The sequence below is a fragment of the Acanthopagrus latus genome, chromosome 1, assembly GCF_904848185.1.
Source record: "Acanthopagrus latus isolate v.2019 chromosome 1, fAcaLat1.1, whole genome shotgun sequence".
NCBI lineage: Eukaryota > Metazoa > Chordata > Actinopteri > Spariformes > Sparidae > Acanthopagrus > Acanthopagrus latus.
Window position 1 is genome coordinate 29,086,147 of NC_051039.1, and position 21,223 is coordinate 29,107,369.

General features: G+C 38.4%; 2 protein-coding genes across 2 annotated transcripts in view; one reads left to right on the plus strand and one right to left on the minus strand.

Moving 5' to 3' along the window:
- Positions 1-1,116, minus strand: part of LOC119029141 (E3 ubiquitin-protein ligase DTX1-like) — a 46,489-nt gene extending 45,373 nt beyond the window's left edge. The window contains exon 1 of the mRNA XM_037115775.1: positions 966-1,116. The gene's annotated coding sequence lies outside the window, so the exon portion shown is untranslated. The remainder of the gene's footprint in view (positions 1-965) is intronic.
- Positions 1,117-1,291: 175 nt separating this feature from the next.
- LOC119029178 (ribosomal protein S6 kinase beta-2-like) lies at positions 1,292-19,758 on the plus strand. Its single transcript, XM_037115827.1, has 17 exons — positions 1,292-1,500; positions 2,525-2,546; positions 2,702-2,756; positions 3,166-3,203; positions 3,302-3,416; positions 3,975-4,043; positions 4,241-4,388; positions 4,652-4,709; positions 6,256-6,356; positions 6,953-7,043; positions 7,405-7,495; positions 8,588-8,695; positions 10,180-10,242; positions 12,534-12,611; positions 12,843-12,950; positions 13,092-13,204; positions 15,114-19,758. Exons 3-17 carry the CDS (start codon positions 2,703-2,705, stop codon positions 15,289-15,291), a joined length of 1,413 nt encoding a protein of 470 aa, XP_036971722.1. The 5' UTR covers positions 1,292-1,500; positions 2,525-2,546; position 2,702; the 3' UTR covers positions 15,292-19,758.
- The last annotated feature ends 1,465 nt before the right edge of the window (positions 19,759-21,223 follow it).

Genomic DNA, 21,223 nt, shown 5'->3' on the forward strand with positions numbered 1-21,223 from the left:
GCAAAGAAAAAGCCATATCTGAGACTGGCCAATAAAAGAAAAAGATTAAGATGGGCAAAATAACACAGACATTGGACAGAGGAAGACTGGAAAAAAGTGTTGTGGACGGACGAATCTAAGTTTGAGGTGTTTGGATCACAAAGAAGAATGTTTGTGATCCAATCCATCCAAAGATGCTGGAAGAATGCCTGACGCCATCTGTTAAGCATGGTGGAGGTAATGTGATGCTTTGGTGCTGGTAAGGTGGGAGATTTGTACAGGGTAAAAGGGATTCTGAATAAGGAAGGCTATCACTCCATTTTGCAACGCCATGCCATACCCAGTGGACAGCGCTTGATTGGAGCCAATTTCATCCTACAACAGGACAATGACCCTAAACACACCTCCAAATTGTGCAAGAACTATTTAGAGCAGAAGCAGGAAGCTCGTATTCTATCGGTGATGGAGTGGCCAGCGCAGTCACCAGATCTGAACCCCATTGAGCTGTTGTGGGAGCAGCTTGACCGTATGGTACGCAAGAAGTGCCCATCCAACCAATCCAACTTGTGGGAGCTGCTTCTGGAAGCGTGGGGTGCAATTTCTCCAGATTAGCTCAACAAATTAACAGCTAGAATGCCAAAGGTCTGCAATGCTGTAATTGCTGCAAATGGAGGATTCTTTGACGAAAGCAAAGTTTGATGTAAAATCTTATTTCAAATACAAATCATTATTTCTAACCTTGTCAATGTCTTGACTCTATTTTCTATTCATTTCACAACGTATGGTGGTGAATAAGTGTGACTTTTCATGGAAAACACAAAATTGTTTGGGTGACCCCAAACTTTTGAACGGTAGTGTATATTATAGATACGTTTATATATCAGAGAAAATTAAAAATATATAAATCATGTAGAGTATCAATATGTTCATATATATATGGCGGAAAATCGTTACAAAAGACAACAAATAGTAATGTTAAATCTTACTTGTGAAAAGTAATCCCCCGACTCCTGTTCAATAAAGTCCGGCGATTAGAGCAGGAATAAGCTGCGCAATGCTGCGGCATCTTTTCTCCCTGCTTCTCAACTCAAACTTATTTATTATTCTCTTTTCTTTCTTCGTTCTTCTTAGTAGCCTACATTCATTCAACTCGGAGTAGAATGGCCGCCGCATTTCTCCCTGCCCGGCAGCCGTTGCGGCGTCTACTCTTTATATGTCTATGAACACAGCTGTCACTGTTTTTCTCTCAGCACCAAGCAGGCGGAGAGCGGACACCTAAATGACGTAGGAGGTTAAAGGGTCCAACCCGCGTCAGTGACAACAACAACAGCGCGGTGCCTGCATGCTGGATAGAGGAGCATGAAGGGAACCGAAACGGCTCTCTGTGTTGTCGCTGGTTAGTTTGACGAACGTGTGAGAAGAGCGATGACGGACACGGCTGCGTGTTTGTAATATCTATTCCGCTTTTGAACCAGTTGGACAGCGAACTGAGAGAAGGAACCGTTGGAGGTTCCATCACAGGTGACACCCTAGCATTAGCATGTATTTTGACGCTACCTGTCAGTCCAGCTATCAGCGTGACGTTAGCTCACACTAGCTAACGTTACTGAGTCAATTTTAACCAGTGGAGGATTTGCGGGTAAGGGAAGCCCCCTAACAAACATGCAGTCTAACTTTATAACAGTCCAATTGAACATAAACGACAACATGTGCTGTCTCGTTCACTTGTGTAGTTTGGGTTGACATCTGGTTAACAAACATGCTAACGTGAGCAGTTATGCTAAAGGCCAGGTCTGTCAAAGCATTTTGGACTGAGACGACTGTAACTTGAGACAAGTGTAATATCCCAGAGTAGCATGAGATAAGAAATATCCCATGACACCACTTACTTTAGGATAAGGGCACAGAGACAGTTGTCAAGGTCTCTCTCTCAAACTTAAAGGTGTAAGTTGAGCTGTCTCATGTTTTGCCATGGCACATTTGTTACCTGGTGAAGGCGTGGCTAACATTAAGTTTTAGATTGGTCCAGTATTTCGAATTGACACTCAAGCACGCACGCCATTGCTTTTTAACATGATATCAGTAGATTCGTGTAGCGCTGAGTATAAGAGCTTAAGATTGCTTAGATCGCTGGTTCAGTTGCTAGCCAATCAAATGGTCATGGGTCCTTGGAAACATCTCAGACCCAGTAAAATACAAAATGCGTAGTTCTTATAGATAATTGGGCAAACAAAATAAGAAACAGGTTTACCATACTGGAATCCCAGGAAGCCCAATAATCTCTTTGCTATTTATCATTTATTTAATGTAGCCTGTTCATTTGCAAATGTCTAAAACAATAACAGTGTTGCTTCATGGAATAAATTGGGTATTTCTAGGATAATGAATACCGGCATCAGCATTCAGATTAAAGACTGACAAAGCGTTACAGAATAAAGACAAATCCTCTTGCAAAGCAATATCCATATGCTATACATTGTGGAAATCCAACTGAGAAATGTTTGTAGATAATGTTATTTACATGGATTGTATGTCTTTTTTACAGATTTAATTGCAGTCAAATCAAGGTACGTATGACCAAGGCCTGGTCATTGCCTGTTGCTCAAGAGACATGTAGGTTTCATAATTGCCAAGCCATGCTACATTCCTCATTAGGGTGGAAGTTTTAATGAGGCTGTGGTTGAGTAAAGCACACAGAGTGACAGTACAGTTTCTGTTGCAGGATGGCAGGAGTGTTTGACATAGACTTGGAGACTGAGGACGTCAGTGACACAGAGGTATGTATCTCCCAGTTAGTGATAACACTACTGCTGAACACTTATAACTCAAATACACAAGACTGAGAAAACTGTGTATTTGCCTCGTCACAGTTTATTGCTGATTTAGACATGTTTTGATCACATAATACTCGTAGTGTTCTTGCATATGTAGATTTAAGTCACACTTTTTTATACACATTGCAAACACTTTAAAACGAATATGTACAACACTTCTTTAGGCCAATAAATCAGATCAGATTATACATTTTTCCCTCTCAGATATCCGATCCTGATATTTTGGGCAAAATTAGACCAACACCGATACTGAATATTAGATCAGCTCATCCCTAGCTATAAACAATTTAAAGTGTTGCCTTTTTATCATAACTTTGATAAACCTTTTTGGCTTGTTGTTCTCCATCTGCAGGATGATGTCTGTGACTTCACTGTGACAGAAACAGAGAAGTACGTTGAATTTACCTTTTAATCTAAAGGGAAAAGGATGCTGATATAGTACAAGAACTAAATTTTTACCAATGCTGTTACTTCTCTGCTCATCCCAGTGTTCAGACAGAAGAGGTGGAGTTGACCAGTGAAAGTGTCAACAGAGACAGTGAGAGAGTTGGACCTGACTGCTTTGAGCTTCTTACTGTTCTGGGAAAAGGAGCGTATGGCAAGGTGTGTGTATCTGTGTCTGTTTGTCTTTGTGTGCGTGTTTGTGTGTGTGTGTGTGAGATTGTGTACACTTTTTAAGCTGACATATTTCTCTTGAAATGTGTATGCTCCCTTGTTTTCAGCAGGAGTGTTACTCAAGCAACAAGTGCAGCTAGCCATGTCCTTGAAGCATGTTGAAATAGGTTTATTTCTACACAGTAATTCAAACTCTGGGCTGAAACACTGCTGACTAGAAGAAAAGTTTAGTGTTGGAAAGGGATGAATACATTTTGGTTGATTATTAGATCCAATATTCACAGTTTTCCTGATTATTATTGTTGTTGTTGTTGTTATTATTATTATTATTATTATTATTATTATTATTATTATTATTATTATTATTATTATTATTATAGTCATTGATACTTTAGATGGGTAGGAACGTCATTGAAGATGCACCCATTTATCATCATGCACTGGCACCAATGATGCTTTAAACAGTATGCCATGATAATATCTGTTTATCTGATAATGTCCGATATATAAACAAAATAATATTCAAATTAAATGTCTTTTTTTCAGGTTTTCCAGGTGAGGAAGGTTCAAGGTGCACAGACGGGAAAAATATTTGCCATGAAGGTCCTGAGAAAGGTACAATGTTGCAGCCCACATCTTTGTCCTAAGACTGAAATTAGGAGATAAACAATACATGATGGTGCTCCTCGCATTCCATTGATTCTTAATTCTTTTCTCTCCCACCAACCCTCAACTTTTTTCTTCCTCTGCTTCTACTTGTTTTCGCTGTTAACTCTCTAATGTTCTCACTTGTCTGGTTCACTTGTTTATAGGCCAAGATAGTGTGTAATGCTAAAGACACAGCCCATACACGAGCTGAGCGGGAGATCCTGGAGACGGTGAGGCACCCATTCATCGTGGATTTGCTCTACGCCTTCCAGACTGGGGGAAAACTCTACCTTATACTTGAGTGTCTAAGCGGTAAGACTGAGGTATTGAGGGATAGACTGATGGTATGGATGATAAAGACATAGGAGCAGAGACTGCTGCCATGGACTAACTTTTGGGCTATATACACACCTTCATCTGATCTGTTTTTTTTTTTTTTTTTTAGCATTTATGGACATAATGTAATTGGAATGGGAAAAGAATAAAAGGGATGAATGGAGAAATTAAGGAATGCATGGGAAGAAGAATCTTTCATGCCTCTAATCCCACCAACCCTGCTGTTTTTTTATCACCAGGAGGGGAGTTGTTTATGCAGTTAGAGAAAGAAGGCATCTTCATGGAAGACACTGCTTGGTAAGGACTTTAAGGATTTTGAAAACCAGCAACACTTGTTAGGGTTATTCCATACCAACCCACCGAGGCCCTCATGTTGAAACATCTATTAAATTCTTGGGACCTTTTCCAAGCTATGATGAAGTTTTGCCCTCTGAGCTAAATTTGATAATTTTTCTTATTCTTTGTATGTGTATTCTAAGCCTCACAAATCGTATATTTGTGACTGGATTGGGTTGATATTTGTCATGAACATTCAAGAGACCCTAATGCGTACTTTGCAGAATGGTAATAGATGTTGCAGAATGTTGTGTTTGTGTGTGTGATACATATTTATCCTGTTTTTCATTGGGTTCAGGGAATTTGCAAGTTACAGCTTGTTGGTTAGTTGCATACTAGATAATGTCAGAAATGAGTTCAGACAAGTTTGAACTTGTGTAATACTATAAATATATTGAAGTAAAGAATCATGATTAATATTTTGTCCACAGATGACAACATGACATCTTCTGTATGCAATTAAACAAAGTGTTGTAGCAATCCCGTTGTATATGACTTGCTATCTTTTGTTGTTTTGGGCTGAATTTCAAAATCCCTCTGGGCTGACTGCGGTGGATTCAGATCACCTGTGTACAGGTTGGGGAGGCTGACTCCTGATAAATGAGTGCCAATCACGGTGTGATGACACCCTGTTTATTAAGACTTAAGAGAGGTGGGGAATAGCACTTACAGATTCATCAATAGATTACTTCAGTTTCACATTTTATTTTATTTGGGACTTGCTTGCAAAAGAAAATTTCAGTTTGATTATCTGCTGAAGAGGCATTTGTTTAATATCCAAGTAGTTCACATTTGGCATTCCCTTCTAGGTATACATATTTTTTTTGTATAATTATTCATGTAAGTTGGCTTTGAAATGCAAATTTCCTGTACCCAATGAAATTCTGGCCCAACAGGTATTAAACAGAGATTTAAAAAAAAAAAAAAAGACAACCTGAAAGTCAACACAGTGCATCTACAAATGAAAAAAAAATAACAACCAATGAAAAGTATGGAAAATTAACCTTTTAGATTTCATCAAATGAAGGACAGAGGTTAGTCAAGGTTCAAGGTTTCATTGCAAGAAAGTGAAACCTCGTGGAGATGTACATTAATGAAAATGAAAGATTCTTTGATCAGCTAAAAAATAAAGTATTGTTATTCAATTGATTACTGTTTACATTCTGCAACTTGTACTTATCCTTTGGGTTTCTTGGATGTTCAGGACAAATTTCAAGATGATCCAATTACAAATAAGCAATTGCTGAGACTTGAACTTGGAAAAAATTGACAGTTCAGCTATAGCAATTTGCAAGGTTCAGTGAATCTTTACGTGAACCTTTTTATGAAAGAAAAAAAAAATCATGACTTGAAACTAGAAAAGGTCTGAATTCTGAGTTGGCATGAAATAACCCTTAATTTTAATAATGATACATTATTACATTCTTTAGAATCACTTTTGCAATTTGGATCAGATTAGTCTGCCTGTTGTATATCATGGAATCAAATAATTCATGTCTGTGTGTAGTTTCTACCTAGGAGAGATCACATTGGCCCTGGGTCACCTCCACTCCAACGGGATTATTTACCGGGACCTTAAACCTGAGAACATTATGCTGAATCACGAAGGTAATACTGGTCATGCAAGTAAATGTGAAAAATTCAAGCTCTTCAAATACTAAAATTAAATACTATTGAAAGTATACATTTTCTGATTTAAAATGCGGAATGATCTTAGATCGCTTGAATACATTAGGCTTCGGAATAAATGTGTAGTCTGTTATAGTTTTGGGGCACAAAGTGATTGACAGAATCAACTGACCTATGACCCTGTGTAGCTCTAGATGTATTAAGATTTAAAGACAGTGATAACTAAAAGTCACTCACACGTAAAGTCATTACTTTTATGGAAAATTGATTTTTTTTCGAGGTGAGGTGAGGTTTTTTAAGTGTGAGCTCCAATTTCACTCTCATTTCCCCCAAAATATGTGTTCGGAATGTTTCATTTCAAATTATGCATTTTAACTGAAACTGTCCATAAGTGCCCCTGTTGATGTGAGCACCATTTGTCATGTCAGTGTTCTTTCCTGTTTTGCATTGTGGTTGAAACTCAATAGTGTTATTTCCTCTTTGTCTTTGAGTAAAAAAAGTAACCTTAGCTAAACCACAAGTCTTACTTCTTAAGTCTTAGTCTTACTTCAGTGTGTTTTTTTTCTCTTTTAAAGGACACATCAAACTCACTGACTTTGGGCTCTGCAAGGAATCAATTCATGATGGAAGTGTCACACACACTTTCTGTGGCACCATAGAGTACATGTGGGTAATACTGCGCTCAGTCTAACAGTTCACACACACACACTGCCAGTTTGTTCTGTTTGAATGAAAAATGTTACGCTCACGTTGATACAGGATTATAAGACAGAAAATATTTTAAGACAATTTATATACTTGGAACATCAATGTACAATGTGTGATTACATTTTGTGTGACGTTTGCATATTTCATGCATGTCGTTCAGTACATTTAGCAAACAAATGTAACTGTATGTTAAATTTGGAATTTTCAGTATTTTCTGAATCCACAGGAATATTAAGTACATTTCCAACAGTATACCCTGTCCACACACATCCTCAAACTATTCACATGTGCATGATGTGTATGTCTTCTTCTCTGCCAGGGCTCCAGAGATCCTGACCAGGACGGGTCACAACAGAGCAGTAGACTGGTGGAGCTTGGGGGCCCTAATGTATGATATGATGACCGGATCAGTAAGTTAGAACTGTGTGAGAGAATAGTAATTAATTGTGAGAAATGTATATCATTTCGTTCCCTTTAGACTGAATATTGTGGAGTAAGAACCTGCTCCACATTGTCCTTCATATTCATGCTCAGAACACCTCTTAAGAGATGCTCCCTGACTATATACCAGCCCAATTTTCTCCTCTTATCACAGAAGGGTAGCTTCCTGAGCCTGAGGTCTGCAACTGCTTAGTCTTTCACAGAGAGTGAGATCATCCCCCTGATTCTCATTCCGAGTAGCTTGTATCTTCCATCTCATTCTTTTGGTGTGCACCCAAAGCTTGTGACAATAAATGAGGGTTGGAAAGAAAAGAAAAAGTTTTCTGTCCATGTCATGTCTCAAGAAAACTAGTGAGGCATAGAGTACTTGTAGTAGGGACTTGGCTGTGACCTACTACAGAAATGATGAGATCACCAAGTTTCCACTAGTTACTGGACATTACTACAGATAAGAATAAAACACAACCTTACATCTCTATTATCTCAACATTGCGTTAATAACACTGACTTTGACATTACTGCTGTCTTGTGGCCTTTATGAGTCATTGCGCTGTTTTTACAATATTCACAATGCAAACTCATAAAAAACTTGTAGATTTTCACTGCAGTGTTAGAATATGTTTAATATGTAACTGTCCATATTAAGTGTAGTATTAAATGAATGCATTGCATATAGGCTTTGCCTATACTCATAGAATTGCAGGTCAATATATAACCAATGATCTTCAAGCACAAGTTAAGGAAAATGTTAAATTTGCTTTATCTGGTTGAAATGTATATACTTTATTTCCTCACTTCAAGAAAAAAAAGTGGCAGAGCATGTGTGCTCTGGCACCACTACACCTATGGATGCAGTTCAGTCAAGGAAAAAAAGAGGAACTAGGTTGAAAGTGTTTGTTACGACTAAATAATTGCAGCAGTTTCTGGAAACAAGTGTTTTTAATGGTGATAATGTCATAATAGTGGCATCGTGTGCTTCACTGTCACTGGGCAGCTCGTGGCTAAGTGTGCAGTTTGCCTGTTTTAGTTACTGCTGACTCACTCCTGTGATTCTCCACCAGCCTCCATTCACAGCTGAAAACAGGAAGAAGACAATTGATAAGATTTTGAAGTGTAAACTCAATCTGCCCCCATACCTGACCATTGATGCCAGGGACATCATCAAGAAGGTACTATAACACATACAAAACACGCAAACACACACACTGATAGATTAACGGCAGGAAAAAAAGATTTTGTACATTGTTTAATCAGCCATAGGGAGTATTCTGAGTGGATGGCAATAAGTCATTTTTTACTGATGGAAATAGCCTTGAGTCATTTTTACTCTCGACTGATTGTTCAAAGTGTTCTGATGCTCATATTTTCTTACAGCCCAAAAGAGGTGCCTTCACCACTAATTTAAAGGAGTGAATAACATTTCATCTATTTGCATTAGTTTATCAATTATCATTGTTGAGGTTTCCTCTCTCAGTGAAACTACTCTGGCAGTGTTTTGATGTGTTTTTTCTTCTATAACCACCAATAATGAGCATAAAATGTGCTCGCTCTCATTTTACCGTGACAAGAAATGGGAACCTCTGATATTTATTGCAAAGTGGATGCGTGCTATTGACCAAAATAAAATAATTCTAGATTAACCACTTAACCCTGCAGAGCAATCCTTTTTAAAGCAATGCAGCAACACTGAAATATGGGTAAACCTCTTTTTCTCAGTGGCGCTTTGGAAGCCTTCAGTTTAGATTTTTAACAAATCTTAACAAATTAGCTAGTTGTATGTTTTCTGAAGATTTAGATCAGTCTGTCCAAATCACTTTTTTCAGTTGGGTGTAATTAGCTGCACATGAGGTTCCATCTTCTACATTTATATATTCATTTGAAATGACATCAACAGTGCTTTAGAGTCGAACTCTTGATTCATTGATCAGTTGTTTGGTCAATAAGATTTTAGAAAATGGTGAAAAAGGTTGATCACTGTTTTCTAAAGTCCAAGACGATGTTCTAAAATAATGCACTTAAGTGGTCTGGTTGGGAACCCATAGGTAAATACAACTTTCTTCTTGTTGCATTTAGTGTTGATTGAAATAACCATTAGATCCAGCCGTTGCACTGTTCCACCAGCTAAAACACCCTGTGCTTTACACAATGAGTGCAGACTTTTGTGATGAAGTTTACCACTTAAAGGACATCAAATTGTGTGCAATTACTTACTGTGAGCAATGGCAGCAGATTGCCAACCGCAATCCTGTGCAGTTATTCAGAAAATGCTGAATGTTTTAGTTTTAGTTTATTCATATTATAATTATTAAGTCAAATGATTTATTTTGTATTTGAACAGATATGATATCTGTATGCCAATGTTTGGTTTTATATGAGGTGACCATTATTATAATAAGTATTGATATTACTAACATGAAAACTTCCATATGAATTACCATCCATTACAGTTGGATTCATTAATCTGTCTCCACTGACTGTATTTAATCTAATGAAAGTATCTATCTTTCCCTCTTCATTTGATTTAATTCCACTATTTTCTTTGTATGACTGCTCACTAAAAACATATTATGAAAAACAACTGATTGAATGTTTGAAAACTGAGTTGCTATAGAAAAATAGAACTTTATAGACCCCACTGTATCTTTTTTTTTAGCTGTTGAAGAAGAATCCAGCCCAGAGACTTGGCTCCAGTAAGGCAGACTGTGCTGATATTCAGGTAACTAACTGTGGTAACATTTAATTCACACACATTCATCCAGTAGTGGTTACAGCTACACTTAACTGTATTAGCTTTCTGCCTGGTGTTACCATAGTTTCACTGTGCAAGCTAAAAATACATCTGAAGACATATTGAAAACATTATAACAGAAAAAAGCAAGTAGTGTTTATCCTACAGTACATGGTTCCTCAAACATATTACTCAGAGCTTCTCCATCTGATCTTTGTTTTTATCCAAGGTTACGGGTCTGGAATGACTGGCAATCACATATGTAAGACTATGTATTTCAACAAAAGATCTAAAAAAAAAACTAAACTCTCCAATTTTAGTCAGCTTTTGTGGCCATTCAAGAATAGATTTCCAAGCTCTGAAGGTGCACTTGAATGCACCATAACTTCCCTAGCCTATGTGCTTGGTCTTACAAAGCAGAGACATTATTCATTATTCATTCTCATTATTCGGTGCTTAATGATACATCTCTCAATTAAATCTACATCATATCAAATGTTATTTATAGATCCATGATATTGTGAACAATTATATCAGCGGTGTCATTTGTTCTTGTGCATGTAGTGAAGTATGACTGTTCCAAAAACACCGAAATCTGAAATCATATTTCTTCAGCACTGTCTCACCATCTCATTCCAACTCGAAGCGCAACAAAGAGGGCTGGACTGTTTGATAACAAAATTACCATCATCCGTTTAAGAATTCCAAGATTACATAAAATATCATGAAAAAATGAATACAGTCAACATACAACATGAGTACGACTTTAGTTTCCATATAGCCTAGTGCACTACAATGAACACCGTCATCTTGGCTGTCATGCGCACACTGTGCACCACTTTAAGGGCACTGAATACAGCACCAAGGCTGTCTCACACTATGCCTTCTCCAGTCAGCTCACTCGATAAATCTTTACAATCAGCACATGTGGATTGTGTAAATTAAGAATGCGTGGAATGTCAAACACTTGCACAGTCACTACAGTCCATGTCCTCATTGTGAGTCATTGTGATGCAGTAATTCATGCCCCGACCAAGTATTGAGTGCATAAATGAACAAACTTTTATGAGGATTGACATTTCTGTATTATAAGTTCTTTTTTAAATCGATCTAATGTAATAATTATATATTTTGAGATACTGGATTTTTGCTTGACATATTTCACTAAATGTGTTATTAATGTTAAATAAACTACTCATTTTCTGAATAAAAAAAAAAACCTTTTCATGACATTCTAACTTTTTGAGTTGCACCTGTTCAGGGTTATATGAAAACTTTTGACCATGGCTGTAGCTAGATCTATGCTGAGATGCAGGTTGCCCGCAGTTGACACCAAAACATGGCAAAGTTTTTTATAACATTTAACATTTACCTGCCATTGTGACGAAGAGACTGGAAAATATGGCCACATTTAGAGCTTAGTGGACTCTGTGTTTGATAAATTCTTAAGACTATACATTTACAGTAGAAAACAAGGCACACTGTGCATCTGCGATTTAGGAGCTGACTGTAAATTCTGCGGTGTAACATTGTTGCTCAAACTTGGAAGTAACGACACACAAAGAGTTGTTGATCCAGCACAACCCACAGTTTCTCGATTGGATTGAGATTTGGCGATTTTGAGCCATTTTTACAGTGTGGCAGGGCACGTAATTCTGCTGAAAGAGGCAATTGCCATTAGGGAATACTATGTCCATGAAGTGGTATACTTGGTCTGCAACAATGTTTAGGTAGGTGGCACGTGTAGTAACATCAGCATGAATGGCAGGACCTAAGGATTACCAGCAGAACGTTGCCCAAAGCATTACAGTGCCTCTGCCAGCTTGACTTAATCCCATAGTGCATCTTGGTGCCATCTATTCCTCAGGCAAGCAACACACATGCACCTGTTCATCCACATAATGTAAAAGTATAATTTGATTCTTCAGACCAGGCTAACTTCTTGCGTTGCTCCCTGGTCCACTTCTCATCTTACCATACCAATTGTAGCTGCTTTCAGCAGTGGACAGCGGTCAGCATTGGCACTCTGCCTGACAGGGGTTTTAATGTTACGGCTGATTGATGTAGTGCATAGTATTAAAAACACAATTACATGCACAACAAGAGCCATCAAAATGTACCTAACAGACAGCAGTCAAGCTAGACAGTGACACTGGATTTGATTCAGCTGTATTGCCATTTAAGATACTGCAGATACTGGTGTTCAGGGACTAATGTTCATTTAGCTGGAAGTGGTGCCCATAGAACATATATTGATTAGTCCTTTTGTCCGACTGCAGAAACATCCGTTCTTCAGGCACATCAGCTGGGATGACCTGTTGAACAAGACAGTGGAGCCGCCTTACAAGCCACAGCTGGTAGGTCATCAAGTTGTCCTTGCATGCCCATTATATTGTCCAATAACTTGTTCAGTTATACTTGTTATTCTGAGCTAACAGAGTTTATTCTGCAAACTCTGCTCTCACTCATATTTTTCTTCTCAACTAGCAACTTCTGTAGTTTCATGTTTTTAGACCTCTCATTGTGTTTTGTCACAGAGTTACTTACCTTCGTATCACTTCTTACCTCTTCCATCTGTCTCTCTGTAGCAATCCGATGAGGATGTCAGCCAGTTTGACACCAGGTTTACCAGACAGACACCAGTGGACAGTCCCGATGATACCTCACTCAGCCACAGTGCAGAACTTGCCTTCGCTGTGAGATTCTCTTCCTTATCAGTCTTTTGTTCATCAAAAAATTTAAGCTCCAAAATCTTCAATTTCAATTCCAGTAATTAAGCAAGGCCACTACCACTATCCACCTGTGATTAATTATTAAGATTTGATTATTTCCTACAGGGTTTCACCTATGTGGCTCCATCGGTCCTTGAAAGTCTCAAGGAAGGCTTCTCATTTGAACCCAGAACACGACCTGTACGCAGACACAACAGCAGCCCACACACACCCATCAGGTACGGGTCGCTTGGCCATTTTCACCTCAATTAGGTGCTTTTGATAGCAATCTGGCAGCGTCTGGTAGTCATCTGGCTGAATTTTTAACCACTACTCTTGACAGAATCAGTGATGTTCAACTAAATTTGATAGCATTCTGGCACAGATTTTTTTCTTCAGTACAGTCCACATATTGTTGATGGGGTTCATCATGATTTTGGGAAGGCCATTCCAAAACAACAATTCTCAGCCTGTGTACTGCCCTCAGTACATGTACTAAATATATCTTGGCAGTCAGCTTAACACCTTCTGTTCGTCAAACTCTGGAGACAGTCATCAGTTTGTCCACAAGTTTGTTGACTAGAAAAGGTGAAACTGAGAAAGACAAAAAGGCATAATCAGAAAATGATGCTTAGTGTAACCATGCTTTTTTCATGAATTAAATCACTTTTTACTTTTTTAAGCTTATGTTTACATAGGTGTTGCATATTAATTTTTTTTCAACCATCTATCGAGACTATACCTTTTATTTTACCATGTTGTCAAGAGTAGTATTTTACTATGCTTTAAACATAGCACATGTTATGAATGAAATCAACCGAGACTAGCTTGGTAGCATTTGACATCATGAAATCAACGGAGAACTATGACAAAGAAATAAGTTTAATGACAAATGGTGAATTGCCGTCAGACGTAAGGATATAAGATGACATAACATACCAACGATGCTACGTATGGCATAAGAAACAGACAGTTGGCCGATAGCTGTTCTGTCTGCCATGTGTTTCCTTTACTACCTGAACATGACTTTGTGTTGCACAGGACTGTTAAACTTTGGTTGATGTGATGCACATGTGCTAAATCTATTTTGTTTGTTCACTCATCAAGTCATAGGTAGTTGTCTCTGCCAAGCTGCTACGTTGATGTTAGTTAAGTTATGCTTCACACTAGCCCTATTCACTCCCTTTCAATGCCGAAATCAAGCGCTGTTACTCTGCCTTGCCGTCTCTGTCAAAGTTACAAATGCCGAAAGGGGGGACAGTATTGCTCCGGCTTTGATCGGCCTCCAGAGGTAGTATCAGAGCTGCAGCTGATGCGAGACAGCATCTGTGTGAATGGAGAAGCCGAAGGCGTGGAACAGGGGTGTGTTCAGTTTGACAACTAACCAGTTCCTACCAAACAGGTTTCTACAGAATCTACAGGACCAAACAATGCAAATGTGGGAACTGGCCGTGTCTTTGGCAAACTTATGTGAGGAAAAAAAATCACATCAATACCGTACATTGAAAAGCCTCTGTCATCCCGTCTGTCCTACTGACTTTATCACATTTCTGCCTGAAAAACAGCATCTGTCCCAAGCAGCAGAGCAAGGTTGCTCTTACACTTGGATGGCAGTGATTATGGGACGTGATTTACAGCAAAAGACTTTAACTCACCATGTATTGAAAAAAGAGTGACATGATGGCATGTTGTCTACAGCACATGCTGTCTATTCTTTTTCATTTGTGGACATCCAGAGCTGTACGATAACACATGTACTCTTACCAAAACCTCGCACCTTTTACCAGTCTGAATTATTGAATTGGCTATCTTTTCCCTTCTTGAAGGCAATCTAATGTAAATTAGATCTTATTATTTATCATGATTAAAAATGATCCCTGATAATCATTATTATCGATAGGCGGCTTAAACCCAAACTCCCTGTTAACGTTGCATAAGATACTGAGCCCCAAACTGCTCCTGATGTGCTGTTCAGCAGCTTGTGTGGCAGCCACTGTCATCAGTGAATTAATGTATAAATCGCTGTAAGTCATTTGGACAAAAGTGTCTGCTAAATGCCCTAAATGTAATGTAAATGCCAAATAAAGGCCTAACAGAATGTATCTAAAAGATCAACAAGATCAATAAAAATCTTTCTGTATCTTTCAGTCCTCTGAAGTTTTCCCAAACTGGACCCTTTAAATCCAGCATGGACGGAGAGCCAGACCTTTTCTCTCCCACTTCTCCACCAGCAGCTCCTGTTACTGTGCCACTGGAAAACGGAGCTGCCAGTCAGCCGATCAGGACGCCTGCGAGGAACAAGAAGCAGAAGGGTCATCGGAGATGAGGAGGACGTCTTCAGGAGCCAGCGTGCGCTGCAAGACCGCGGTCAGATTCACATATTTATAGTACACAGTCAGTGCCGAGGAATAGAGCTTAATAGTGTTTTGTTTTTGCTTGTGTCATGCTTTTTGAGGTGGTTTAACAAATAACAGGTGTACATGGGGCTATTATTCAGGACTTCCTGTTTGCTGTAGAACAATCTGCAGGTAGATCACTCTACACTGGTTCACTCTATCAACATGGAATTTTCATGCTTTTACTTTGTGAAGAAAGAACTTCAGTTTTATCATCTGTCTCAGATGGTCACTTTATTTCATGAAGCTTTAATGTACATCTATGTCTGCACTTACATTTTACACTGTCACTAATATATGGAAAACAATGACCTGTATAACAGTATTTTCTACAAAGAACCACTGATTGTTCTTTAGGAACTCTACTGAATTTATCATGTTGATTCAAGGTCAGGTAATGATGGACTGATTTGTAACAGGATTTTATTTTGCATGTACATGCAGTTGCAATTACAGCAGAGAGATCCGGTGATGTGAAGTGTTGTGGCTTTAATTTGTTAACCGGCTTGTAATAAATTCATCAGAGTTTGTGCAGGGAGGTAGACTATCACAGGCTGACATTTAATTAGAGAGCTGATGAAGGATCACTTGGTTGAAGCCCTGATTCTTTTCCATCAATGTCGAACTGTGAAACTGACCTTCATCTGTTGGGTTATCGAATGAGTTTCGCAGATTTGTTGGGATGGGACTGTATCTTATAGTGATCTACTGTCTACTGCCAAAGATTAACTCATTCAATCTTCACATTGTACAAATGGACCAATCGCACTTAACGGAGTGTGCTTGACAAGAGGAATATACTGCATTTATTAATTTGAGTGAATGAAGAGGTTGTAATCCTTATTAAGAATACCCCCTGTATATAATTAGAGTATTGACATGTGATCACTTAAACACATACATATAATGATCCTAATTAGTACAATGTACAGTCAAAACAGGCTTTAAAAGCAGTGTTCTCACAAAACAAACTATAATCTTGTATATAAAGAGTATTTTGGGTTACTGAACAAACCTATTTTTCCACATGATACCCATGTCAAATGGTGTTTAATAAAATAATTACAATCTAGATATTTAAAGTTCTTAATTGTCATTGCCTAACATGTTGATGCTGGGTTAAGTCAATGCAGGCTTTTTCAGTGAAACAGCAGTTCAGCTGATGCCAAACTTCTTTCAGCTTTTCTTTTTTTTTTCTTAATGACTCCTAGACTGAGTTATATTGAATTTAATTATTTGGTTTTTTTTAGTTTGCACAGTACTATCAAAACAGATTGTTAAGTTAAGAATGCACAAGTGTTGAGGCACTAAAACACAGGCAGCTCTTTAAGGCATCAAATACAGAATGATTTTGGCAGGGATTATCAGTGTAAATATTCAACATTAACTTAAGAAAAAAGAAAATATTTTTGACAAAATATGACTGAATGTTTGGTTAAACAATTGTTGAACTATACAGCTTTCAATCATTGCCTCCAATGGCTAAATCATCCATTTCCTTCAGTGCTTCAAAGTGTTGCCTGTCTGTCATTTTCTTAACTGGTGAATACCGAATTTAATAAATACATGATGAAATGAAAAACCACGTGAATGTATACAGACACAAAATTCTAGAAGAACCATGAATTAATCATGGAATCAAAAAATAATCATATACGTTTAACCATGCTAACAGCATGGTTGTAGGAATGGCAATGTCAGTCTGTCAATGGTTGCCTCAGTACATATAATCATGCATGCATGAAAACACTTCCATGATCACTTAACTTTTCATCTAGTGCCATCTTTAGGTCTAAATGTTACTACATGTGTTAACATGCTAACATGCTTAGATGATGAGCATGATAATCATTAAAACTTACCTGCTAAGCATCAGCATGTTAGTATTGTAATGTGAGCATTCTCACTTTAGCATTCACCTCAAAGTATTGTTGTGCTGAAGTACAGCATCACAGAGCTGCTGGTTTCCTCATGCAGTCATGTGAGCAGGTTAACATTTATGCTAAGTCACTATGCAGCACCTGGCCATTAGAGCCAACTAACTCGGGCTTGTCTCATTCCAGGATTGTCAAATACTGAAATTTTGTCATGTCACGGTAAGAATTTTATGACTTGTGATGAGAATGTGTGGCCGACTATGTGTTAAAACATATTGGCTAGTTAGCTGCACATTATTGTTGGTCCCATTTCAAATGGAACATAATTTTATTATGCATATGTAGGAAGGGTTCGTTGGCGAGAGAAATATTGAAGTCCCCTGCTGTCGACTTGTGTCTAGGTAACTTACATAAGTATTAATTAGGTGTGTGATGAGATCTCATGCCTCGAGATCTTGCCATATTAAAACATGACTATATTTTTTGCCAAGGAGTCTGACATTGAACTATCATAGAGCCCTGCAATTTATAAATAATTTGTATGGCAGCATTTTGCATACCTGGTGGAAACAATAGACACCTACAGAGTGACAGACAAGACACGAACAATATGAAAGCACTGTATGGAATTAGTAAAGTACACTGCGGCTAGCATGACCACTATGCAAAGTCATCTACAGAACCCAACCACACCCTTGAATAAAACACTGAAAAATGGTAAAGGTTGTAGTGCAGACTCGCCCACTTTCCAAGTCCCGCACTGGGGCAATCATAGCCAAAGTTTTCCAAGCAGCTGTCACCAACTGGGAGCTTAAAACGCCAAACCATGGCTTCACTATTGTGACTGACAATGCACATAATAGCCTAGTATATCTAAGGGTGCATTTACACTTGGCCCAGTTGCTCCATACCTTGCTGCAACACAGTCCCTCCTCCCCTGTCCCTCCAATGAGCAGCGCCGAAACACACCCCCTCCAACTGCGCTAGGGCCAGGATCGTGTGGGATGCAGAGCGCTCACACTAGTCAGACAAACTAGATTTTGGGGGTCAAACATGCTTGGGCATGGTACAGATTGCCTAGTATGAGTGTGCCCTTACGCTGGGCTGTGTAGTTGCAGCCAGCTCTCTGCTCTGTATAATGCTTAAAAAGAAAAATTTGGTCGGTCTGTGTTTACACTTAATATTCAGAGAGTGCTACTTTGATTATGGTTTCCACTTCCACTAAGATAAACGTAGTGTTATTTATTTTTTGTTAATTACACAGTTTTTATTTTTTGCTCTTTATTGGTGGAAACGAGAATAAATTAGAAGCTCACACATAGTTCATGCTCAGTTACAAGGTTTAAAGAGACTCATGAGGAATCATACATCCGAGAAGCCAGTCAGTTGAGTTTGTGGCTGAACCTTCTACAGTGCTTACATATTGTTTGTGTCTTTTACTGCATATGATAATTAAATCTCAGTCAGAAGGAAGACCTGAAATAACATTCATTATAGGATGATTACAAGGTAAATCATTTCAAAATTGACCTGCTTTATTTTCAATTTGTGACTTTTGATTGAATAAAACACTATTTTTCCAGTCATATATTTCGTCATTTAAGTTTTCCTAAAAATAGTGTTAAAACATTGTGCACTGTCTCGTCTCCTGAGCAGAGAGTATTGTCACACCCCAGTATTCATTGGCTATTTACTTATTCAGACAGAACATGGCATTGTGGAATGAAACAAACTTTGAGGAGAGACATTTTGAAATTAAAACTGCTGGAATTTATTAAAATGACCACCAGAAACACATCATAATAATGAGCTCAGTTTTAGGCATTTATTGATGGAGTCAGATGCATTTCTGACCATTGTCATATGATTATTTTACAATAGTTTAATATTGAGCACATTGTGTCTCCATAAAATCAAGCAGCCTTTTTTCTTTCAGAAGCAATCATTCTGTTTTCCTGCCTGTTTGTACTCATATCCCTGGTATTCTGACCAGTACTGTCAGACCAGTTAATTCCTACATTTTTCCGACAGCCTTCCTTCATTAACACTGGATACAGAGTACAGAATGTTTGATGCTGAGCTGTGAAATTCCTGTCTCACCACTGTTTTTGTCTTCACACTGCAGTTTGTTTCTGTAATATTGTTGAATCTATACAGTAATGGTATAAACTGTTGTACATCATGAATGGCAAACGGTACAATGCAAGATAAGAAAAATAAAAGACGGAGACACGGGGCTCTGTTTTATTTTATTTTGTTTGTTTTTTTTGTCTCAACTCCAAGTTGCCATCAAAAAAGCAGTTGGGAAACTGGAATAGCTTTTACTTGTGTTTTTTTGTAGTTTTTTATTCTTAATTATATAATTAGCAGTGATTATGGAGTGATGGATACTATGAAAATCATTGTACACCTTTGAAGTTAATAACAATTTATATTCTTAAGATTTAATTCTGAAAAATGTTGTTGTACATCTGTTAACTGGTGGATGTCTTATGAATAAAACAACATCAATAGCCAAAATTTTGCACTGAGAATTTCTTTTATCTAGCTTTCAGTTTTTAAAATGGAAGCATTTCTGATGAGTGGATGTATGAATACTTTGAAGAAAACACAGGATTCCAATTGTTAGTGGTTACCAGATATGCTGAACTGAAATCAAAGACATGTCCATCAGTATTTCTTAGTTCCCAAAGCCTTGAAGAGGCCTTCTTTAAAGGCATCAGTAAAAATCCTTGTCCTTGACAACCTTGTCTTCAAATGGAAAATTGCAAACAGACTTTGCTCAACTGCTCTGCTAGCCACATTTATGACAGTATACACATACAGATTTAAAAGTGTTCTCAGCAATGTTCATCCCCATTTAAGTGATGGCAGTTAGTGCCATAAAGATAGAGACATGATAATGTTTGTTGTTGGTATGATGGTGGCCCCTTCCACCGAAGCATTACCTGTGATAGTGATGCACTTTTCAACATAGTAGTTAGTGTGTGGTTTGGACTGGGTACAGCAGACTGTGAGAGCTGAGCAAAACAGAGCTCGGCAAAACACTCTGGCTTGAGTATACAAGTGGATATTGGACTTCCTCTCTAGCAGACCTCAGAGTGTTCAGTTCGGCAGTCACACGCCCTCTACGTTATTGCCCAACGCTGGAGCCCCCGAGGGCTGTGTGCTCAACCGCCCTCCTCTTCACACTGTACACCCACAACTGCACTACCAGCCTTCACTCTACTGTGAAGTGTGCTGACAACACCATCATCAGATGAAAGTTCATATTGGGAGGCGATCAGCAATCCTGAGTGACGCACAGAGAACAAGCTACTGCTTGTCAGCAAAAGCAAGGAGCTGACTGTTGATTTTAGGAAAAAAACGAGGCAAAGACGTATACACCTGTCTTTGTCAGTGGAGCTGTGGTGGAGCAGGTGAACTTTCCACCTTGTTCCTTTGATTTACCATCACTGATGGGGCTTACTCCATTTTAAACCATTCAAACATGGCCTATCTTTGTGAGTCATTCCCACTGTAACATCTCTTCATACTTCATCAACTGCTTCTGGACAAATTCAAGCCAGCATCGCAGTTTGGCTCAGCTTATATTCTATTTTGACACCTTCATTCGCACCCCCCCACTACTGGGACTTTTCATATTCTTCAGATGTGACTTGAAATATGGCCGCCAATTCAGTTCAACGTGACAAACCTTAACATTTCCCACATCATTCGAAAATGTATTATTCCACTTTTTATAGGCAGTATTGCACATTTGGCGTCGGCTTTTCAACACCGAGCATACACAACCGCAAATTCTTCAGAACTTGCCTCCCGTAGTGGAAATCTGTATTGCCCGAGCAGCACCTTTCTACTCCTCCTCTCCAGACTGCCACTGCACAGCCCCATCATATTCTGTATTGTGATCAGATCTAAGATGTTTAACAAGGTTTGTGGTTTTGTCTGACAGTCCTCTGAGAAATGGAAAAGCTCCACACGT